The 25,593-nt window shown below is 43.1% G+C and overlaps 1 protein-coding gene across 1 annotated transcript in view; it reads right to left on the bottom strand.

Moving 5' to 3' along the window:
- Nucleotides 1–25,593, bottom strand: part of sorcs3a (sortilin related VPS10 domain containing receptor 3a) — a gene marked incomplete at its 5' end in the record, with an annotated part of 284,232 nt that overhangs the window by 55,731 nt on the left and 202,908 nt on the right. Inside the window, 6 exons of the mRNA XM_080464067.1 lie at nucleotides 140–231; nucleotides 708–784; nucleotides 2,077–2,179; nucleotides 9,611–9,757; nucleotides 20,972–21,151; nucleotides 21,484–21,573. Coding sequence (XP_080320193.1) covers nucleotides 140–231; nucleotides 708–784; nucleotides 2,077–2,179; nucleotides 9,611–9,757; nucleotides 20,972–21,151; nucleotides 21,484–21,573 — 689 coding nt within the window. The remainder of the gene's footprint in view (nucleotides 1–139; nucleotides 232–707; nucleotides 785–2,076; nucleotides 2,180–9,610; nucleotides 9,758–20,971; nucleotides 21,152–21,483; nucleotides 21,574–25,593) is intronic.

Here is a 25,593-nt window from a genome sequence, read left to right as displayed (position 1 = left end):
ACGTAGAATATATACATGCCTTTTTCTTCGGGGGGGGGGGCTTGGCAGTTAATTCAACCTTAAAATCACCAGGAGAGAATTGGAAAAAAGCTTTTTAAGAAAGGAAACGTGTCCAAGAAGGTTTCTGAGACGGACGTACCACAGATGTCGCGTCGGCACAGACGGATGCCTCACGGCGACGAGGGCGCCCCCTTTATCCAGGAACCACACGTTGTGCTCCTCTTCGAAAATCTGAGCGCACACATATGCACACGTTTAAAGAAACGTATCAGAGTGACGTATACTCAACATGAAACGGGCTGGATGCTAACTGCGGCTAAGTTCTTAGCAGACAAAAGGATTTGTTCACATGCTTAAATCAAGGTTGATACACAAAGAGAAGTGTGATGTGGTGATGTTCCGAAAAGAACAGCGAAAGAGCACATTTGTTTTGAGTGAATGAAACTCGCTCTTTCTCTACATTTAAATGACCAAAGCGAAACCAGCTTCACCTTCAGAGTTCACACTGAGCCTATATTAGCTTGTAACATAATTACACAGGGATTTATAATGTGCAATCACGCTAAATAAAAATCTGAAATAAAGCCAAATAGATAAATGCTGTCATTGTGTAACAGTACTCCAATGTTGTGATTGGTCGGTGGGGACAAAAGAGGTGTGGCCTGAGACACAAACGACGTGGCGCTGCTGCATCGTGTGACGCTCACCGCCCTCCAGCTGTTGCCGGCGTCAGATGATATGAACATGCCAACGTTGTTGTAGGACAGCTCGGCTCCGATGTTTCCTGCAGAGGGTTAGAACCACAGCGAGGTCACGTGGATAAAGGAGCATGCACGCTTTTTAAATGCCAACCACACCGTTGTGTTTCTGACTGACTCAGTTTGTCTGGCTTCCATCCCAGATCAGCTCATGAGAAGCACAATGGAGAACATCCCGGGATAATGCTTATGGAGGCTGGCGTCACTCTGCTAAGTCACTGAGGAGAGTGTGGAGGAGGGGTGGAAGGGGGTGGGGGTGGAAGGGAGATATAAATGGTGAATGGATTTCACTTTTATAGCAGTTTTTCAGGAAGTTGAGCGGTCCCCAGTTGAGCCTCCATTGTAAGGCGCTCAGTTCATCCATTGGGAGCAGTTTGGCATTCAGTGTCTTGCTTAAGGACACTTTGACATGTGGACGGATAGGAAATCGAATCCGCAACCTTCCGATTGAGAGACGACCCGTGTAGTGGGGATGGGAAGGGGGATGCTGAGGGGAGATATGGAGGAGGGGGTAAGGAGGAGGGGCAATATGGGAGCCAAGTCACGTTGTTCTGCATTGACCAATCGTGTTTCTGGGATGTGGAGGTTTGGCCACATTGCAGCGCTCCGGGGAACCGATAGAGGTCATCGCTCCTGCTCGAGGAGAACCCACAGTGGTGACCTGTGTCGATTCAACCTGTTCTCTTCCGATCCCAGGTCCGCCTCTCTATCCACCAGGCCGCAACTGCCCCTGTTTGCAGTGTTGCAGTGTGCTGGGCGCTGGTCTTTTCTCCAGCCGGTCCGTTCCGCTCGCCGGGGCGGCTCGGCAAACAGCCGTGTGTTTGATCTGATGCTGTTTGTCATGTTGGCGAGATGATCTTTGCACCAGCCGACATCTTAAAAGGCACAGCGGGCACAGCCAATCACAGACTCTGCCAGCAGTGCACACACACACACACACACACACACACACACACACACACACACACACACACACACACACACACACACACACACACACACACACACACACACACACACACACACACACACACACACACACACACACACACACACACACACACACACAGAGAATAATTGGCCTTGTTATGAGTCATCACAACAGTTGGACATGTGAACCACAACACGTTACGTTAGCAGGAGATCCTGCAGTCCGCCAAAGACAAGCAGACAGGAGCTTAAGTGGGGGGCGTAGGGAGGGTGTCATCAGGGCAGCATCAGCTCGACAGGCCGCCAGTAAGGCAAACTGTGCCCCCACAATGCTTTGTTCTCTTCATCACGCAAACTAGGAATCGCACACCATCAGAGCCTCTCTGACCTGTGGCGACGATGATTCCCGGTGCAGAGCTCTTGGTGGAGATGGTTCCTGACAGGTACGGGTTCTCTGACGTCTGCAGCTGTAGATGGAGGGAACAGAAAGGCTGGAAAACAGAGAGAAAGGAACATGTAAAGCATGTTATCATATGTAATTTTACAATTTGGTTTTGGTAAAGTGATTTAAAAACATTGGAATTTAGTTTTTTGATGTGTACACAGCTATAAGCACTGTTAAAAAAAACAACAGCAAAGGACAAAATAAACAAAAAACATCTACACTTTCTCTCTTTATAAAAGAAGAAAATAAGCTGTGAAACTGTTATTTTCATTTTAATTAATTGAACCTGATTCGATATATATATATATATACAGTATATTCACCTTGGGAATAATGAATATACTTTGAATATACATTGATGAACAAACAAACAAAAGGTCAAGAGTAACGCAGCCAGCCATTAAATGTTATATATAGAAGAACTGTACGGTAATGCTGACATATATGCAGTTAAGCAGTGACATAATTATATCATACATGCTTATCAAGACAGGGACGGCGGACAAAAGGAATAACTATTATGACGATTGAGGCACCGTTCACATGACGCAGTCATATGAGACGGTTCAGTCACAAACAGAAAATGTGAAATGTTCCAAGTACAGAGAAGAAAAGTGTACGAGGACAGATGGACATCGTGTCAAACCAGGACAATACACTAATACAATTTTGTAATTATAACACACAAACACACACGGGTGCAGAGAACAATACGCTATAAACATCAACAAAACTCCCAAGTCGCAGGAGAATATTGGCCGGGAGCCAGGACCCTCCAGGAGGCCACCGTTGTTGTTATCGTCTAATCATCTCCTCACGTATGTGCAGATCAACTGTTTACTACAGCCGTGGTGCGCATGCCTCAAATATTTCTGGTTTGCCTTGCCAACAGGACCTGAGTTAATTATGCGCGTCCATCCCTACAGGAGAACACTTACACATTCAACAAGCGATTAAAGCTTGTGCTCGTGAGCGCCCACAAATTTAGACGACCTGAATGGAAACTTTAGTTGCACTTCGGGTGTCTGTTTGCCCGGAGTCACTAAGAACGCAACTTTATGTAAACAGCCGACAAGGTGGAACTTTTTGACAACGCTACGACTCGGGAGGAAAAAATGGGAAGAAAATGCATAAAATGCTGCAACTGCGCAGGCTCACCATAGTCGTAGTTCTTCAATCTTGAATTTAACGGCGCTTCTCTAACAATGTGTACATTTACTACACCATCATCTGGATCACATGTGGAGACACGGTGTATTTCTTACAAACAAGCGATTCTGAATGAACCAACAGGATGAAGAAAGACCGTTTGAAAAAAAAACGTAATTGTTTAACTCGCACTGGTATTTGCTTGCATTCACAAGTGGTTATATCATAAAGAAACAACACCCACTAGTGGCCCACATGAAAACTACATGATTTCCACGTTCCTGCCGTAAACGGACATCGTTTTCACAATGCTGCTGCCCAAACATTATACTTTTCTGGATGACTGACGACAATCAGAGTTCCCAGCTGCAGCACCGAATGCCGAGGTTGAGAACAACATGTTCCCTTGGTGCTTCATATAACAAGAGTCGTACTACAGAAAGTTTTCCTTTTCACCTGTCGGTGGTAGGAATGTTTCTGCTGATCAGCATATATTGTGCAGTCCCGTGAAATAAGTGTAGCTTCAACTGAAGCTGTTTATATGCACATTGGAAGAGGAGGTGGATTAATTACCGGATCGTGTTTTCTGGAAATACGAGAAGTTGTTCTCGATGTGTATCAGCTTTTTTTTTTTTAATTGACTAGCAGGTAATAACAGGAAGGAGAGCGGCTCCGTTATTAGAAAATGATCAGGTCAGAAAAACTTGGGAGGACAAAGCCGAAAAAAAAAAAAAAAAAGCTACTTTCATTAGTCTCCCAAAGAGAGCTAAATGTGCCTTCATAAATTCTGCTAATTGCATTTAATCTGTCATTAATACAAAGAGCGGCAGAATTTGCATTAAAGTGTGAAGCCAAGCCTCCGGGGCATGCACACAACACAAGACAATTCCGTCTGTTCACGGAGCAGAAAGAACGAACGTGTCTGCTTTCATCCGCGCGACAGACAGCGTGTCAGTGCTGCGATGACATGAAGGGTAGCGGGACTGAACAGGGTAATCAAAAGGAATCTGCAGCTGTAATTAAAATGTCACACGAATGTGCAATCACTGGGAACCTGCACGCCGCATGACGCAACCCCCGAAATCACCTCTTAAACAGTGTGGAGTCCTGCTAATGTCGGTTGTTAGTTTTAGTCGCGGGGAGGCCGTCTAATGAGGACTGCTGACGCATGGCGAGCCAGACCTGCCACTCCGGTATCATAGCTACCCGTGATACTAGTCAGTGTGGCATCGCTACATTATCAAAACACAAGTGTGTCCTCTTCAACAGAACTAATTGGTTCACACTCCCAGAAGGTGTTTTCACCCTCACTGACAGGAGCTGACACTTGTACCTCTCAGGACCATAACTTCTGCTCTACAACCGTCCAATCTTAGACGAGATTCACACTTTCATAATAGGTTGTCATCCATTTATCTTTTATACATCTTTATCCAACACTTGCTCATAATGAGCTGGAGCGGTAATAATGGAACATTTCTTATCAGGGTGTTTTGGACCATATCGAGAAGGCGCGGGGCAGAAAGTGGCTCACTACCCTCAATGAGTTTGATGCCTTCTCAAAAGAGACGCAGCGCGACTGATATATATTACTAGTAAAATGCAATATGATCTAACAGGGACTAAAATAGGCTCATTGGATGATGAAAGGTTGCCAGCTAAATACAAATCATCAATTACAAAGCGATTCATTTAATTCCACATCATTATACCGACACAGGTGTCTTCTTCTTGAACCGCGAACTTCCTGTTCCTTTCTGTTTATAATGCGAGCCCCTCCCCCTCTCCTTCAAATGGCCTTAATGACTTACCTGGGTAATGAATGTTAAAAAGATGTAATAAAATAATAATTCTTAGGTTCATACCAGACGTCTACATGAATCCTCATATCAAAGTTAAAGGTTTGTGTTTAAATACGCACATGTCTGTGGGATTAAAGTCAGTGTTGTCAAACAAGGAATCTGGGATCCATCTAGGAGAGTCGGACAGAGTTTGTAGAGCGACTCATATTTCAAGCGAAAACATTTTCATTTCAGAAAAGTTTTGAGTTTATAGGGAAAGGATGTCCATTTACATGTAAACGACAGAAACGCTGCAAACGATGCAGTAAGCATGCCAGGCCACAATTTGGTGCCATTGGTTATTGGTAACCACACACGTGTGTGCACAGAGAACAATAAACATTACCAATGGTGGGCACGCGGACATTCATATGGAGAGACGGAAGTTGGATTGTAATCCGGGCGACCCAACTATAAAACTAAAAAATTCCCAGGAGAATATGGACTGAGAGTTTCCTGAGCATGTGCAGAACTGTCTCCTGACATTCTCACACTTTTCAACAAGCCTTAGTGGCTCCGTCAGGGTCCAAATGCACCCAAACATTTAGGAGGAGGTCAAGAAGTTCACTGGAGCCTCCGTGCTAAATGACTAATAGACTATAAGATAAAGTTGCCTCCTTAATCCCCTGAACCTGCAGGGCAGATCTGTCAGCGGGAAAGTGGTGGTGGAGAAAATTGATGAGGATGAGAAGTGAAAATGGATTTCCAGACTGTAGTTTACAGCCAAAGTCTCATTCCAGTTTCTCTTTCAGATAAGTGCTTTTTGTTATGGGACTGCAGCACTCTACTGTTTCACATTGCAGATGACGCTATCCTGATAAAGACTCCGTATCTGATACACATAGTGAGTTCATAGCTATCTTTATAGCATATTTAATGGTATCTTACAGATTAGATACTCTTGCTTCTGTTCTCACACTTCAGTCTCCATCTTCAACTATCTTTTCCTGAAGTACACAAGTCAACTATGAGATCCAATCTCTCAAGGGGGGGGACAGGACTGAACTTCATCTTGGTTTTGAAGTACTCAACTGTACTCGATAAACCACAAATGGAAGAAAACTCATCCGGGATCATAGTCTGGTAGGAAGGTATTGGATGCTCCAGGAATCCTGATAGTCAAGTTGTTCAATCCTGGTAGAGTTTTCCCAAAACTGAACAGAATCAGGATCGAAGGCCCCGAGTAATCTTTCTAAATCCTTACATGATTATAGTAAACAAAAACAATAGTATTTTGGGGAGTTGGCAGGACTCACATCCCAGAGTACTAACCTCTGATATGGATTAGTGCTTAGTTAATTTCAAAGACGCGGTTTTGTTTACTCTTTTTATTTTTGAGCCACCATTTTGTTTTACATAGCATAGAGGTTAAAATCAATATATGCATTGTTATCTTCATTTTTTATGTCAAGGCGGTTGTGCGGCTCCCCGTGTGTTCTGTTCAGTGGGAAATGGGTTCAAACGGCTGCTTGGGTGTTGAAGGTTGCCAATCCCTGGACGAGGACCACAGCTCTTATAACACTACATACACAATCACTTTGCCTTTTCCTTTTTCCACTTATTTAAATCAGTCATGCTGTGAATGTGTGTTTGTGTGAATGCATGTATCTTTTAGATGGCCAATGGTCTGATTCTTACTACCGCTATTATGTTTTTACGGGACGAAACGTCATGGTCATAATCTTTATGATGGGAGATGGAAGACACTGTGAAAACATGTCATCGGTATGTTATAAAAACCTAATTGACTGATGTGTCTTGTTGGCTTTCATTATGTTCAAAGTGATTAAACATGGTGTCACTATTTCCATTGAAATCTTCAGTCAGGTACACCGACTGGTATTCATTAACCCGAGAGCGTCAGTATTTCTGGTATTTTGAGACGTTTTAAGCATTTCATGGTTCCGTTGAGCACGACTTTCTCATGTAGAAGCTGGCGCCTGTGGCTCAGTTGGCATGAGTGGAGTGCTCGTCTCTCAGTCGGAAGGTTGCGGGTTCAATTCCCCATCTCCACCTGTCCACATGAGAGGTTCTCCACACGTTCTGCGATCTTTAGCAAAACTTCCATCCTCCCGTGACTTCGTTGTGGATAAAGCTGGTTGGTATAAAGTTTGATGGATGGACTTTAAAGCTGTGTTCTCCTCCCCAGCGCAGACTTGCAGATTGTTTCTGTGTCTGACTTTAACACAAAAGGGAACCTACTTTTTATTATCAGGGCATCAAAGCTCTGGAATGATCCACCCCGGCAGCTTAGAGTCAAGAAATCGTTGCTTTTTTGCTTCAAACAACATCTCAAAAGGCTGTTTTATTACATAGCCCAGGAGCATTTTGAAATATGCTATCTGTTTAACACCATTTCTAAAAGGTGTCCTATAAATAAACACACTATTACTGTTTTAGAGGAAGAATTATACAGGATATTATCATTTTATCTGACATCACAGGAGCTGTAGTGGGTGATGTGTGATGCACTAAAGCCTGGTTGTATTAACATACTCTACATTAATTTAGCTGCGATGCCACGACGATCCCCTGTGTTTTATATTCCCGTTTTATCACTATTTACTGAAGCTTTACCACCGCAGGAGCAGAGCCGCTTTCCCTGCTTCACTATTTATTTGTTGCCGGCCTTCAAAGGGGATCTGGAAATCTTTGGTCCTGAACTCCACTGTGTGACTGTGTGCCACCAAAATATGATGTTGGTTTTAAACATGCCAGGGCTTAAAATGCATTACTGACAGTGTTCTCACACCCTCACGCTAGGCGGTTTTTCTGCCCTGCATATTATGGACATCCTTCCTCTCCCAACACACCTGATTCAAATGGGGGAAAAAAGGCATGAACAAGCTCTGCAGAAGTCTGATAATGATTCAATTAATGGAATCGGGTGTGAAAAACATGTGAAACACTCAGACTTCGCACCAGGGGGAGTTTAATTTGAGTGGCGTTGCATTACCTTGCATTAAATTTCAACTATATCATGATACAGTGGGATGGAGTGGTTGCACTTATCATTAGTGGATGATTGTGACCTCTCGTCTGCCGCTTGCGCTAAAAACATGATTGTTTCCAAGTAGATAAAACATGGTGGACGTACATAAACCAGAAAGGACAAAAGTTTCCTTTCCTCCTGACACAAAAGAAAAGTTCTCCATTTAGTTTGAATGTGATCTACAAGGTCCAATTGACCTCGAGTAAAACTATTTGATTTTTAACTGGCGACTCAAACGTTGTTTGGGGCCGTGGTGAACAAGAGGCTCGAGAAGCAAACTTGGGATTGATAGTTCATAAGTTCAAATCTCCACTGTGGGTCGCTGAGCAAGACTCTTGACCCCATTCAGCTCTGGAGGGGGGTTAATGTGGCCGCCACATCCTAGAACTGGTCGATGCAGGAAAGAAAAATGGTCCCCCAAGCGGATCGATAAAGTATGAGTAGATTAGATTTAGTTTAATCTGGATTCTTCATTGTATATGTGATTTTTCCGTCGTATTTCCAAGATTTTAGGGAGGCGGTCTATAATCCAACTCACATCAAAGGCATGCTTTTAGACTGTGGGAGGAAACCCACCCACCCCTCAACTAGATTCAAACTGTAGGTTGTCTGGCTGCGACACAAGAGGGGTAACCACTACATTGAGCCAACTAAAACAAAAAAAGACTGCAACTAACACAATAAAATTCTATTTATATGTTGCAAAAAAAATAAATCTGTTGGAAAGTTTATAACGGACGAAAATCACACAGTATATCGAAGGGTAAGCTTAAAATAACTCTTTAGAAAGCTTTTACTATCCTGTTGTCTCATTCTGATCGTCAAGTATTCCAGAAGAAAAAAATAAATCATAAAAATTGTTTTCTTTAGACGAAAATGAAATCGTTTTTAAATATTGATGTCAGAAATGTTTCGAAAATGATTTTGAATGTTTTTGAAAACGATGTCCGTTTACAAATGAAAACGGCAGAAACGTGGGAAATGATGAAGTTAGCATGCTGGGCCATGAGTTGGCGCTGTTGTTTGTTTTATAATGAAAGCAAACACAGACGCACGCAGAGAACAAAACACCTCAGACATTAACGAGACATGGACACTCGTATGGACAGATGATAAAACTTAACTGCTATTACGGGTAACCATTGTCCATCTACTGAGCATGTGCAGAAGAATTATTTACCACGGTTGTGATGCGCATGCGCAGTAGCAGCATTTCAGAAAAGTTTGGAGATGGAGCATTTTAAAAAAGTTTCACCTCGGAAGCCATTTTCAAAAAGTTGCATTTCCAGTGGCCCCCGAGCACCGATTTCATGTGAACGGGCACCCAAAACACTACGGACCTTTTCACATTTTTACGTGAATATATTGTGTAACTGACACTGAAGTGGTCGTTTTGTTAACGGTTAGTTGTAAAGAAACGGTTACCACAGCTTGAACTAATAGAGTCTAAATCCGTGGATGTGTAGCGTGACGAGAACACGACGCAGCCTCTCACCAGGATGCAGTGGATGTCGTTCCCGTCCAGGTCTGTAGCAGGAGCCTGCAGCAGCCGCCAGTCCCGGCCTTTGTTGTACGTGATGTAGGTCTTCACCTGGTTGTCCTGCCGCCTGTTAGCGATTAACATGCCTTTGATTCCGGCCACCTGATGATCAACACACACACACACACACAGACAAACAAACACACGCACACACACACACACACACACACACACACACACACACACACACACAAGGCAGGTTAAGTTTCATGTCCCCCATCCCACTCAGCTCTGTTCTCCCATAACGGCTCCCAGGCTCCCACTTTGGGATGAGAAATCCTCCCCGGTGGTCTCATCAGATGAAGGCGTTTTGTGTATCGAGGCGGCGATTTTCACAATAACAGTTAAATGCAAATGGCTGCTTGTCTTCACGGCTGACAGTATTTCGATCTGTAATCATCCCTCTCCCCCGTCCACACGGAGCAGAGAGCTACCTGCAGAACTGACACCTGCTCTGTTTCCTCCACAGCTGAGCAAGCAGAAACACACTCCCGCCCCTGAAAGTCTCCCTGATTGTTGCCTTGCGGGGATCAGACACCCCCCCCCCCCCCGCCCCTCCACCACAGCCGAGGAAAAGACCTGAATGGCTGCTCTCGCACATGCTTCCCTCCCTGAAGGAGCACGTCTGTGTAAGTGGCACTAATAGGCAGCGCCTCTGACATCGTCATGGCAACTAACGAGGGTCTGCCCGTCGTCGTCCAGGCCGCCCTGTCAATCATGGCCTTAATTATTTCTTAACTTCAGCTTTTCTAACACGCACATGCAAGCACACACACGGTATGTTTTAATGTCTGACAGGCCGATACATTAGAACTGAAACTACTGACGCTGACCGAAGTCTGACCCTAAAATCTCAATTCAAAGTTTCCTGGTTTCCCCACCAGCTACATTTTTGGCCCAGATGTTGCATGAAACCTCCAGGTGTAAATCTGTGATCGAGGTTGCATGAAATGTGCACAAATTGGAGTCTGTGTGTGTTTTGCGAGTGAGAAGTAAGAAATTATTAAGAATGAAAAAAACTGTCAACCACCAAAAAACCATCATGGCTACATGCCGAATTACTGAATTAAGAAATCCCACTGAGGAGGGAAAAAAGTACATTTCTATTGTCATACATCTTATTTTCCAACTATAATTCAGGCGATGCAAGGGAAGTTTAATTGTATAACATCGTTCTCACACAAAGCCAAAGAAATACAAAATACCAAAAAAACAAACAAACATGAAAATCATAGAAAAAACACGTTATTAAGAAAATAAAAGCACTTTAAAAAGACAATGCAAACTGAATAGGAAGAATTTAAAATTGAGCAGAGAAAAAATGCATTTAGATTAGTGGGAAATTACAATGATGATACAATTTTCATATACTCTATGTTGTATGAGTAGTTTAGTTTTTTTTTAAATATCCAAATGTTTTTTATGCATCTTACTTTTCTCTTTTGAAGTTTGATGTAGCACATGCACGGGTGGCCTTTACAATCCCGTTATTTTTAATAATGGCAATGAAGACGAGTCTGATTCTAATTTATCACAAAGGTGAAACTCATCCTTGCTATTTTCCTTCGACAGCATAAAAGCTGTGAGCAGACAGATGAGCAGGATGAGAGCAAGTATTAGAACTGTTCTATTTAATCTGTGATCCAATAGGTTTGTCTGAGATTAAGTTCTTTACTGACAGTTTTCTATACGCCAGTTAATTTGGAAAGACCTTAAGGGTATCAAATAACATGTTACTTCTGGTAGAAATATATTTTAACTTTCCAGAGAATCTGGCCTTCAAGTTTTGTGCTGAGAATAATTCAGGCCTTTGGACTCATTGACTCATATTCATTTCCCACAGACTCACTCGAACCCATAACCGCCACTTATCTAATCCTTAATCTCACCTCAACCCAACTCGAACACTAACCACAGTCCAACTTCAGCAGCAGAAAAATTGAAGGATCAGGATTCAATTTCCATCCTCATAAAGATCTAGTAGTGTAGTGTTCACAGACTGTTGAGGTCCCACATTCGAAATTGAATTGTTAAAAAAAAAGAAAAAAAAAGTAAAACACACACTCATAAATGTGCAGTGCTTTTTTCTCTCTTGAGATGATGTGATCACAGTTGACTGGGCCTGAAACCACAGGTGATGCTTATTCCCAGGTTTTGGGCTCCATGAAGAGAGAAATACACAACCGTGCACGCACCCACACACACACACACACACACACACACACACACGTTATGTGTTACCTTTGTAGGTACAACATGACTGTGTGTCTAATCTTAATTTCAACCTCTTAATGTCATGATGTGACTGTATGAACTCCTTCAGGTCTCTACAACAGCCATATTCACATTCCACATAGAAACACACACATGCGTGCACACGTGCACAAAAATCCACATCCATCCCCACTCGCGTACACAAACGCACCCAGATGTGCGTATTTACGGAAACGCACGTACACACGTGCGCACATCCACGAAAATGCACATATAAACACGCGTATAAACGCACACGCTTGCATATACTTGCACAGAGAGATGCACAGACGCACGCACAGACTAACACACATGCATGAATGCATAAAGATGCACAAATATATACACGGGCGCATGCTCATGCGCACACGCATACACACAAGCACAAACACATATGCGTATACACATATACATAAACAATGAAAATATGCATATTTGCGCACACACACACACACACACACACACACACACACACACACACACACACACACACACACACACACACACACACACACACACACACACACACACACACACACACACACACACACACACACACACACACACACACACACACACGAGCTCCAGACTATTTTGAACTCCTCCCAGGCTCTTCCTGGATCATGAACACAAGAGACACACAGCTCAGGTGTGATTTCCTCACCAAACAATATTTAGAAAAAAAAAAAAAAGAATTGTCTTTATTGAACTGCAGAGTTTCATTCATGACATTTTATGACTCATCTGTTGAATCTCGGCTCTGTGGGCTTGAACAAACGTCATCAGCCACAACGACTCCACTCCACGCAGCCAGTCAATCATCCCCGGCCGATTATCGCAAAGTGAGAGATGATTTGTGATGATTCGTGATTCTGTGCACTTCAGCCGATCACAGCTCTGATTGTGGAAGCCACCTGCTGCAAAGCTCCTCTCAGACCGAGACGTGGAGTCCCGATGTCTGCACAAGATTAGTTTGCACAAAGACTGATGATTACAGAAATTGCCCTCATCCAATCGGGCCGACAATAAAATAATCCTCCTAATTTGGAAGATAATTGTGCGGATTTCTGCGTGGAAATGGAATAATTGATTTTTCCTTTCGGAGGAAGGGGTTTGCAGAGAGCAGAGAGGCGCTCCGGGAAGAGACACGACTTCTTTAATCTTCAGTCTGACTGGAGCGGCAGATTCTCACTGACCTGTGAAGTGCAACCGCAACAACGTGCAGCAACTCGGTTTTAATGGAGACGATTTACAAGAGGCACCGGGGTGAAATTTACACCGGTGTGTTGGAAGACGTGATCCTGTCAGATACATCAGTATTGTTTCCCCCCCTTCGTAGTGCACCCAACAGGATGCTTAGGAAAATGACATTTTGTGGGAAAGCATACAACTTATAATTGAGTATTTCTAAATATTGTAGTAAACACGAGTGCCAGGAAACAGTAACAGCTTATTTCCAATGTATTATTCATGAAGAGCAGGGCTAATTATTGTGACGATATAACTGAAGAACCTTCCTATTTTAAGACTTTTTAAAGTTACAAAGGGTGAATTCTGTGTCATTTTACACTTTAACGCCAGAGTGTCAAACACTCATGGGCCAAAGCCAGAAGCCACTGAGACCCGAGCTGAGATACCAGTGACGCTGCCATGAAAGGTCAGAGGCAGGATTCATTAAAGTTGCCTTTATGTTGAGATTGTAGTCATTTGTTGGTAGTGATTGTTTGATTTTTAACTTGGCACCCAACAAAGAAATACTCCTCAGAGTTTCAATTTCAAGGTTATTATTTTATGATTTTACCACAAGATTAAATTAGGGTGTCTCTGACTTCTGAACTAAAATGAGTGTGACAACTTTATTCTAGGTGATTGCATTATACATATACACATACATATTCAATACATTAGAACCTCTGGCGAGGGAACCGGATAACAGCAGACACTCTGTACTGAGCGGGCGATTCAGCGAGCATCGAAAGGGTTTTGGAAGTGTTTTTAACTGCACACCTAAACGAGAAGACAATATGTTAAAAATACACAAAGAATTTTCTGTCAAATTTCAAGCTTAGCGGACACTGAGACGGCCGCAATACTAAAAGTTTCATTGCCGGTCTTCACAATGTCCACTATCTTCGATTTCTCTGCCTGGTTGCGAAGTGCATACAGAACATTCTTGTTCACAATTTTCGATTCAGCAAACTACAGTATCAAGGAGAATACTGTCCATTCACCCGCCGCCATGCATTGTAAATAGTTCGATATATCATTGGTTATATAATTATTTTGATTTATTTTTTTTTTTTTAGCTTTTTGTACATATTTTGTTTTGCATTCATTTTGTATACATTTCTTTGTATTGATTGAGTTATGTGTGTTGAAACAAAAGTAGTTTTTTTCCAACGCATTTGGTCCATTCAACATCAACCGGTCCTACAGTTTGACTCCGTGACCTCTGAAGAGTGAACACTTGCCCTTGGATCTCAGGGTGTCTTCATCTCTCAGGTTTTTACAGTAAATAGATGTCTGATGAAAACTTTCCATTTCACAGAATTTCCTTGATCGTCATATAAAAGGTTTGAACTGACGAAGCTCCTGCAAACGTCACCGTCGGAAAAATGACACGTTCGTGTGTATTCTGCTTAATAATGTCGTCTTTACTAACAAGCGGTGTTTTAATGAAGCTCAACATGTCAGACGGTGAAGCTGCAGCTTGTGATTTAACCTCCCGATCGTCCTTCCCCAATTGTAAAAACGTGCTAACTCCTTGCTGCATTCGAAACGGGGGCCGCGCGCACACTCGTGCACGCGCTCGTGCACGCGCTCGTGCACGCGCTCGTGCACGCGCTCGTGCACGCTGTGCAGGAGGAGTAATGGCACTGTTAATTACCCCGGCGCTGCCACTGCTGCAGGCCCATATCTCACCTCCTCCACTCAGTCCCAGGCACACCTGTCGCTGTGGGAGTGATGGACCGGACTCTCCGGGGGCTGCAGAACTTCACCCCCCCCCACCCCCCCTCCCCTCCCCTCCGGTAACGATGCTAACACATACAGCATGAAGCTGCTAAGCTAACACGGTCATTACAAGTCCAGAGGTGCAGGCTAAGCAGCCCCATTACGCTTACTCTTTATGTTCTGTGTGTGTGTGTGTGTGTGTGTGTGTGTGTGTTGGTGGAGACGGACGATTGCGAAGCTGTCCGCGGAAGACGGAGTGAAACACAACCTCCCACACGCACGCCTGTGCATGCATTCATCCCGCAACACAACACGAGAGCGGCGTGCATCGATTCATCTGGGATGTTTCGTGTGGGAAATGACTCCCCGGTCCCTCGGGCGGCCCGCCGTCCTGCAGGGTTAGACGCTAAAAGAGCCGACAACACCCGATCGTAACCGAGCGGCTCTTCATCTGCAGAGATCCGGCGATGTTTTATTCATACGAGTCAGACGTGAGGCTGCAGAGACGCATCTAAAGACTGCAGGGTGGAGACGGGCTGAACTCGGGACTGAGGCCCCGTTCACACGACAAGGCTTGCAGCATCATTTCTGCGTTTTCATTTCAGAGAGGTTCTGCGTTTACACATGGTAATGTTTTGAAAATAACGTCCATTTCCACGGATACGATAAAGACACTGAAAATGATGTAGTTAGCATGTAGGGATGCTAGTGCAGAGCTCTTAAATTTGCATATATAGTTTTGATATCTAAATATGAACTGTGTCTTATTTTGTAGTTTCAATTACGGTTTAGAACGGTAACATTTTCAGGTGTTTTTAACCTATTTTAGAGGTTTCAACCATTTTCAGACAATTTTGACATTTTAGCTGTTTTGTTCGGCCTCTTTTTCAAGCAGTTTTGTTCATTCTTTGCCTCCATTTTTAGAATGACCAGAATCCACACGAATCCAAATGAAAAATTTAGGAGTCAGTTTTAGTTGTTGATGTACATCTCTAATATGTCGTCGATACCTTTCTGAAGGAAATTTGTTGTTATACTCAGACAAACACATATTTCCAGCATTTGTGTTTCGCAAAAGTTTTATACATTTTTCACCATTTTAGTTGTGCCTTTTTCTAAAAGCCCTTTTTGAGTTAGAAGTCCTTTTTGAAAATAACTTTTGTGTACATAGATAAAATGAAAACAAGATAAAATGTTTGTTCGGTTATGATTTATTGAAATCAAAGCCACTGCAAAAAGGGCCACAGAGCCACATGTGACTCCACAGACGTTTTTTGGGTATTTGGGTTATTTTAGGCTTACCTTCAGCAAATGAGAGTTTTATTAGTTCTCGTTTAGGGAAAAAGCTTCAGCTGGCGCTAAAGTCCGAGACACACAACAACTCGTCGCAAAACTTTAACTCCAGTAACTGTAACTGAGCCACACATTTCATCACAGTAACTAACAAGTGTTGAAGTTACAGTAATCTGTTACTTTATTAAAGGGTTCATCAGACTTATGTTTTCAAAACTTGTCAGTGAAAATCCGTGTTTTACTCCTCGCTGGCTCAGCCGATGGCTTAATTCTACCACTCAGTCACATTAAAAATGGAGCCGATTGATTTCCACTTGAAAAAGGGAGCTTTCAATAAAACATTACGCCGCTTAATGGCTTTAAATTGCTGCAGTGACTTTTGGAAACAGCTGTCAGTCAGCGAGGGGCCAATCCTCCGCTTTCAATTGGCGGTCGAGGGGCAAACCCGCCGCCTCCATTTCAATCACGGGGGCTGTAAAAAAGTGAGGCAGTGGAAACGTCAGCAGCAAAGTACCTGTTGGCTCTCTTCTATTCATTAACCGTTCACTTTATGAACACCATCCCCTCCCACCACCACCACCAACCCCCCCCCCCCCCAACCCAGCGGGACAGGAGTCGGTCGTTTTTGTGCAGCGTTGCAGAAAAATAATGATTGAATTAATGTTGCCACGAGTATGATTTAGTTTTAGTGTGATAGTTCCACCTCTGTATCCTGTTTTGCTGGTTCTTTTACGAGCCTCCCGTGAGAGGGCTCTCTCTGCTCTGTACCTGCGGACCCCCCCGCTGAGCGCACACCTGTGGAGGATCTTCATCAGGAGTTTATTTTAGCATCCCGCCGCAGGCGTGTCGCAGCATGTAAATCTCTTTGTTCTCGCCTCGTGAAGGCGTTCGCTTGTACTTTCCCTCCGCGCCGTCCCCATCAGCCAAATACACTATCGCGAAGCGTCAGTGCATGTCGAGTTATGTGCTTCGAAAGTCACACTTTGGTTGTGTTTTGGCTTTCTGTTTACACAACAACGGTGCTTGGACTCAGTGAAAGCGGCATTGTTTTGAAATTCTTCGACGCCAACTCCGTGGAAACGGGGTGAAAAGCAGTTTTTCTTAAATGCTGCTACTGCGCATATGTACCACAGTTATAGTAAATGGTTCTTCAGCAACGACGGCCACCAGAGTGTCGTGACTCCTAGTCCAGATTCTCCTGGGACTTGGTAGAAATAGCAATCCAACTTTGTTGTCTGTCCATACAAATGGCTGTGTACTCACAACTGTTAATGTTTATAACGTATTGTTTCCGTTCGCTGTGTGTGGTTTTCAATACAAAAACAACCAACAGCACCCACTAGTGGCCCTTTCTGTTCAAACAGACATGCTTTTCAAGTCATTTTCCTGTAAATACGACACATTTCTGAAACGGAAATGCTAAATCAATGTGTTTTCACTTAAAACATTGTGTAAGCGGGGCTCTGGTTCTTTGGTTTTAGCTTCAGGTAGAGCAGATACGTTCACTTCCTGAACAAAAACTATTGCAATTGGATGGATTATTTCCTCATGTTTCCCATATTTACCTCATTATTTTCTTATTTCATTGACTTTAGTAAATACTAGCACTGAACAATAATATTTTGCACTACAAAGATGTCAGGTGTTTTGCTTCTTTACAGAAACAAAAATAAATGAAAAGAACTGGCGTAAATATAAAACGAGAACAAGTGACAAAATTAAAAAGAATAAATAATACTAAGAAAACAAGCAGGAGCACCTGTCAATACCCAAATCTAAACCAAATGTAGGATTTTTCACTAACATGTAGGACTAGTGTCGTAAATAAGTTCAGATATTTCCCATAGATTCAGATTCAGAGTGGTTTGGAAAAGTAGTTTTTTCCCTGTTTCCAAGGAGATGTCGAGATTCCAAAAAGTTCCCCCTTGGGAGCCATTTCCAAAATGTTCAGTTCTCGGTGGCTCCGAGCACCGTATGTACAGTATGTAAACGAAAACCCCAAATGATACGACCCTTTTCCGTTCTATCTTGTAAACGGGGCCTCAGTTGAATCTCTTTCATGTATTTTTTAATTTTTGAAATGCTGAAACATTTTTCGTCACCCTCCAAGGTTGCAGAGGTCTTATTTTCCTGTTTCCACTCTATCTGATGCAGAGCCGCGAGAAAAAATACTTGCAATCGTTCATCTTCCTTCTATTTTCCATCTGAGTGCGCTTTTACAACAAAATTGTATCAACATGAAAATGTTTTTCATCCCACTTCACTCGCAGCATAAATTAAATCCACAGAGTCCTTTTATTAATTCCCAGAGTTTTAAATGATCATCGATCTGAATGTGAAAGTGCTGCCAGACTATCTGAAGCTTTCGCGGTTCTACTCATTTGTTTGGGTTTGCTTTTGATGGCGATATTGAACACGAAAACGTTGCACATGACACTTTAATTGCCAGCGATGCTGATTATTCAGGACAAGTTCAACACAGAGCTGAAGGTTTCTGACTTAAACTCTCATTGAGGGTGCAAAGCTTCAGGATGAGAAGGCGAATGAATCCATGAATAAATGAATGAATCTTGTTTGTTGATATATTTATATTACTGTAAACTTTACTTCTCAAGTCCTCCAGGTTATTAAATTACTTTATCACTTTTTACAAGTAAAAATGTTTTGTTTTTTTCTGAACAATTTTTCTGAAACGTTTCAGATTTTTTTAAGCTTTTTTGGCACCAATTAGGGAGGAATAAGGGAATTTTTAAAACTTGGTAATGAAGTCTAAATGTTTTTGACTTTTTGATTTTTCTATCCCGATTTAGTCGCAGAAAAACTTGCTCAGACGATGTCCGTCCAGCTTTTTCCTTAAAAGTTATCATCTTTGTCAGCAGCTTCAACCTGTGTGGGCTGATGGTGTGTTGGAAAGGTCCACCGTCACATGAGAATAATGCTTCTGAATGCAGGTTGGCTCGAGTCATCAGTTCAATTTTGATTAACTGTAAATGTCACAGTCCACATTTTCTGGCTTGTCCTTTTCCTGTTTTATTTTCTTGTGCGTTTCTAGTCAATGCAGAACTGCGCTACACTTTGTGAATGATACAATGACAAGCCATTACTACCTGAATAACACAATCAATCCAGTCATTCTGCCCCTGCATGAACTAGCCAGGCCTAATTTCAGCTCATGGAGGTGACATCGTGAGGAAACGGCGGCTGGAGACTGGGGAACCACAAACGGAGTGAACCGCACTTTCTTCAGATCCGAATTTCATGGAAAACCTCTGGGATTAGCTGAGTCACCGTGTAACTCTGCACCCCAGAACCTGAATGACCTGAAGGCCAAACTCCAAGAAGACTGGGGTCCCTTTGCCTTAGCAGATAGTAAGTCGACGTGTGGACGGTATGAGACGTTGTCAGGGGTTGTGATCGCATCATCCAAAACGCACGTTAACAGCAGGTTTGACCAGCCTCATGTTCCCCGGGGACCTGTGTTCTGGCTCGTCTTTTCCTGCAATCTAATTTCTTGGATTTCCTCGGGTTCCTGTGTTCCCTGTTTGGACTGCTCTTTAATAAAGAAAACTGCTCTTTTGTCCCCGATACTGGAAAAGTCAATGAGTGCATTCAGCACATAAATCAGAGGTTTCATATTCACAGATTTCGATGTAGAAACTGACGGCATAAATGCTAAAGCAACATCTAACCCTACAGGCGGTCACTGTGATTTGAACAAGCTGGTTATAGAAGATCCTTTGTCGACCAAACCAACATGAGGTAAACCAGGTACCGTCGTACCGTAAAACATCCAAATGCCTGCTGACTTCTATTAAAACAACAATCCCGGCTGCTAACAGTCTCTTGTACTCTCTCTCATACACACATTAAAGAATTGGCTCCGATTCTTTTGGCACTCTGCAGTCTAGATTTGGTTCAATAGTTTCCCCATTAAAAAGTGATATTTTAGATATTTTAGGCAGATTGTTCATTTCGCAGCATCTGGCAAAGCTGCAGAACATTAACGCGCGTCAGCATCTGGAGGATGGTTTTGATGGCTTGTTAGCATTAGGAATGTGAGTTTACAGCACCTCCAATGGCCGTTAAATCCACAACACCTGATAATTACATTAGCACTCCTTTAATGAGTGTTTGCTCACACTTTTTTAGCTCTTTATTTAAGCTGATTTTACAGTTTTATTTTGTCAGTTCTCAAAGGATCGGAGATAAACTTGACTCATGCACTGTTTTTTTTTGTTTTCTTTCTGGCGTCGAATAAGATTAGTGAGAAACCTCAAGTTTGTTGTGGAAGTGAAACTGGTCAGTTGGATGAATCAGCACATATATACGAGAAAAAACATGCATGTGAATTAAAGAGTCATGACTGTTGGTGACATAGTTTAAAGAAGTTGAAAAACTCAAAAGCTTCACTGGGAGCTGTTTTTGAAAAGTTGCGTTGTCAGTGACTCTGACCACCGTTGTCGTAGAAACATACAAAAAGTTTGACTTGAATATTTGGTGCAGACGGAGCCTGATCACATCTTTCTAACTTTGCTGAAGAAGCAGATGTTAATTGATTTCTTGGTAGTTAACTAAAAAGTGTCTGGATCTACTTCTGCCTCCAAAGCAGTGGAAGATGAACGGTTTCTTCGACATGGCATTGATTCATCAGTGAAAAGCTGGGAGTTATTTACACTTCACTTTCCTGTTTTCTGTCACTTTGATAGGCCGACGAATAACAGCAGATCAGCTCTCAACTCCAAATGATGGACAGCCGCCCCAATTTTTTCTGTCGCAACTAGAAACATTTGCTCAACGTGGTTTCCCCTCGTTTCCCACCTCGTACAGATCCAGCATCTGGTTCCCCGCGATGCCCCTGGTGGTCTTGACATTCTCCATGGCCAAGGTGAAGTAGATGCCTCTGGTGTCGGACAGGTAGAGGTTATAGGTGTCGTTCTGGTTCCACTCCTGCACCGCGGCGAATACCTGCTTCTCATCGGTGCTGACAATGTGTAAATCCTATCAGGGAGCGGGAGGGGAGAGATTAAGAGGAGTTATGACTGGAGGCAGAGGGGTGACGGATTAGAACATGCTGACCCTGCGGGGGCCGGTCATAAGATCAATGCTGTGGTGTGAATATAAATGGCGGATGGCACACTGTAACGCTCGCCCTCTCGGGGGCCCGACTCTGAAAAAGACACTTTTAACTGCTCTTTGTTTCATGGAGAAAACTTCTCTTTTCTACTAATATACATCTGTGAGTCCTTCAGGAGTGTGGAGTGTCTTAATTAACTCCACACTGTGAGATTTGAGAGTCATGATCATTAAGGGAAAAAGGTGCCGCAGCTTACCTTGGGCAGGGAGTACTTGGGTAGTTTGATCTGTATGAACGATTCTCGCTTGTACGACACGTAGTAGGTGGCACGTCCTGATGTGGGAACCTGAAACACACACACAATACACCAACTCTTCAAACTTCGGGCAGCATTATGGTGCAGTGGTTAATGTTGCTTTCCATCGAGGAAACATTCGTAATACTCGGGTTTTATTTTGGTGCAGTGGTTCCCAACCTATGGGACGCGCAGTGGGGCAGTGGTTTGCGCTCTTTCCTCGCATCGGTTCAAATACCAGTTGGCCTTTACGTGTGACGTTTGCATGTTCTCCCAGTGTGTGCGTGGGTTTCCTCCGAGTGCTCCTGTTGCCTTCCACAGTCCAAAACCATGCATTTGAGATTATTTGGTAATCCTAAATTGTCCTTTGGGTGAATGTGAGTGTGTGTGCGTGTGTGTGTGTGTGTGTGTGTGTGTGTGTCATAATTGTAGTTTTTTATTGAGTGTTCATGTACACCTGGTCCCATTTTAAATGACTCCACTCTAATAAAAAAATGTGTGAACATTCTGTTAATTTACTAAGTAGGATATCAACAGAGACGACAAGTTCAAACAACATTTTGTTAAGGGTTTAAATTACTACTTGAAGTAGCGACTGAATTAATATTTTCTTTCATTCAATAGCCTACGTTAATTTGAATAGTGAAAAGTGAGGTGCAATCATAGCATATATGCCTTTCTATTCTGAATCATGTTTTTTTAAATTTAATAAAATTTTCAACTGCTTCCAAGTTGCCTTTCTCCTGCTGGACTGCACCTCAATGAAATTCAGATCTTACACCTATTTATTATTTCTACTTGCATGCTGTGATCTGAAGAAGGCTACAGTTAAATGTTCAGTCAATAGAGAAGCGCATTCAAACTTATGCGTTGACTTGGGCAGCAGCTTTCTCGCACGCCGTCTCTTTTTCTTCCGCTGCTGCAGCGCTGGGACTTTTACAGCAAAATAACTTATTTTTCGCTCTGTTGCCATAGTGACTCGTGGTGTCGGGGCTCCATCGTTGATGGGTTGGTGCCTATTTAAATCTCTTTGTTGACCATATAGACACATGAGATGGCACACAAACTTTTCATTGGAAATTTTCCACTTGTTTTTTTTTTTTTTACCTGTACCAACACCTGTCGGTTCTTCAGGTTACGTTTCAACCTGGTATGTGATGGACCCAGGATTCCCGTGCCAATGATTTGCAATAGTGTCCCTGTAAAAGGAGGCAGCTTAATAGACTTATCATTATTCATTAATTGTTTGTTTATATTCACAGTGAGTGTAACTCTTTATTTTTCATGTATTTCCAACCGTAATGGCGCTCTGCGGCTGAACTAACGCAGAGGACATCTTGACTGATGTGAAACCTTGTCATTGACGCCTGATCATATTCCCTCTCGTCGGTTAAAGCGGTGGATAAAAGTTCACTTAGCAATCTCCCGGCTTGCATTCTGAGGATCCTGCTGCACTCAGTGTCAACGCACTCGGCGGTTTCAAAGACGACTTTGGTAAATATCTCGTTGGGCAATCGATAGTCTCATTATTCTTTGTCAGGAGGAATCTTTCAGTCGGCTAACCGAGCTTCATCTGAGGCTCAGAGAATGGTTGGGGGGGACGGGGGGGGGACGACGACAATCCTTCTTTAATGGTGCAAACCCTTTGTAAACACTCCAAGCTGTTAGCTGTTAGCTTATGCAGTGAGACAACACCGGGCTGGAAGGTGGAGAGGAATTGTCATTAGCCTTGAGGCCACAAAAGACAAACACTCCGCACACAGAAAGGAGCAGAGCTGCAGCTTCGGAGCCCGTTCCTGCTTTCTATCGATAAAGACATGAGATTCATTAGAGTAAAACCTTGTGATTCAGACTCGCAGCTCCCCCGCGGAAGAGAGAGGCGGTATCGGCCTTAATGCTGTATGACAGATCTCACTGATCTTATAAGTGCTGGAAGAGAGAAAACAAGCTGGAAGAGGAAATATAGCAGCATCACAATGAACGCCGCAGCAACAGTCCCACGTGCAATCGAGTAAAGGAGCAGGAGATCGATGGTAACCAGAGGCGGTTTGAACTTTAAGAGGAATTGGTATGATTGATTTTTTATTTTTTTTTTCCCACTCTCGTCCCCTTCTCTTGCAGGTTCCCTCGTCTGTGACGCACACGTGTTAAAACATGGAGGGGCTCGAATTGAAGGGGAGGTTCAGGACCAGCACCTCTGATTTTACCTGAAAGGCTTCAGAGAGGTCAAACAGGACTGAAGGATCTTTCTAGAACAGCTTCATTTGTGCCGCCAGTGAAGCTTCCAGAGGAAGAACCTGCCTGCAGGGGGCTCAGGTGAGCATATTTCTCAAATAACTGCTCTCTCCTGAAATATTTATTCAGAATAAACCAGGGCAAGAACCCATTGACAACTGCTAAGAATCACAGTCATCATCAAAGGTAAAGTTTGGCTGGAAAAATATTCCTTGATAAAGAAACAAAACAAATATTCAAAGCCTATATTTCACTGGAACGGACACAGGAGCCAAAATATGTAAAAATGTTCTCGCAACGCTGAAATGAATCACATGAATAAATCGATGTTCAATTTTAAGACGCTGCTGGCAACACTCCTCCTCTGAGAAGCAAGTTAAGTTATGACTGTTTGACATGTGCAGACTGTACAGCGTCATCTTCCACTGACTTGGAGGCAATGCCAATTGCCACATCAAGACCACGTACTTCCTCCTGTGTGACTTCCGTCTCTGTCTCTAGTGCCATCAGGAGCGAAGTAAATGAAGATTATCCACAGCTCAGCTGTTTTTGTGTCGTTTCAGTCCAGATTCGATCCCAATGAGAGCTCTACCTTTACGGTGGAGGGAAGGTTTCGTGGGTCTCTAGGACCCCGAAGAGCTATTTCAGCTTGAGTACCATACTCGTGGTGGGATCACCCGTGCCAAACAGGTTGAAGGGTAGAGCCCTAACCTTAACCATAACTTGCACCACTGTGGTGTTAACAGCCCAAACACAATACCCATCCGTCACAGGACAAACACAGAAAGACAGACAAGTCATATGTTCAGAATTTTATGGGTCAATGTGTCACCAATTCACTTCAAAGACACATTTTTGGACGGTGGAAAGAAATCAGAGTTCTGTAAAATGGACAAAGTGGAGAGATCATGTAACATTCACACTAAGACCCCGAAGCTTGGATCTCAACTGGGGATATCCTTTCCTGTGAGATGAAAGTTAATCTAAAGGGAAATTCCTTTTTCCACATTTACTAATCCTGTTTCTAGGATGTGGTAGGCAGCCACACTAGGGGGCGCCGGGGAGCTGATGAGTCAAGAGTCTCATAGACCCACAGAGGTAACCTGCACACTGTGGGATTCAAACTTACAAAATTCCTTTTCGAGCCACGAGGCCACTACTGCCCCAAGACATGACTGCGTGGCCCCCCTGCAAACCCAATACCTTATTAACAACAGATACTGGTTTGCTGCTCGGCAAATTAAATTGAAGGAGTTTCGATAAAAGATAAAATGGTGCGTTTGTTTTGACTCCGGTGACTGAATTTTATGGTATAAAAAGATCTATTCTATCACATTATTCTAAAAGTTGCTCTGTAATTTCTCGGAGGAGGTTTATTTTTAGATGCGTTGACCTCGCAGGGACCATCGCCAGAAGATCCACTTCAAACCCTCATTCACAGCAGCTGGGAACACCTTTCACACACATCAGGCACCTGTGGAGGTACATTTGAATGAAATTGGTCTTGTTGTGGACTCGGCGTGTAATTATCCGGACTTCTCCTGTTGACTTTTAAATGCATGAAACCTCATTTGCACAATGTCAAAGTAAATAATATTCACGCTGCGGAGGAAATTAAAATACAACCCATAAATTGCATCTGTGTTGCTTGGGATTCAGGACATTAACATTTCAGATTTTTCTGTCGCACACATCATGATTAATATGACACACCAGGCAGTGGCCAGCATGAATAATAAAGTGTGTCTGCCTTCACACAGAAACAAAGCAGAAATGTTCAGCCGGGGTTAAAGCAAGGAGATTTCTACATATTTTGCCTCTGTCAAGCCACTTATA

Source organism: Lipophrys pholis (genome assembly GCF_963383615.2).
Source record: "Lipophrys pholis genome assembly, chromosome: 5".
Lineage (NCBI taxonomy): Eukaryota > Metazoa > Chordata > Actinopteri > Blenniiformes > Blenniidae > Lipophrys > Lipophrys pholis.
This window is presented reverse-complemented; position numbering and strand designations above follow the sequence as displayed.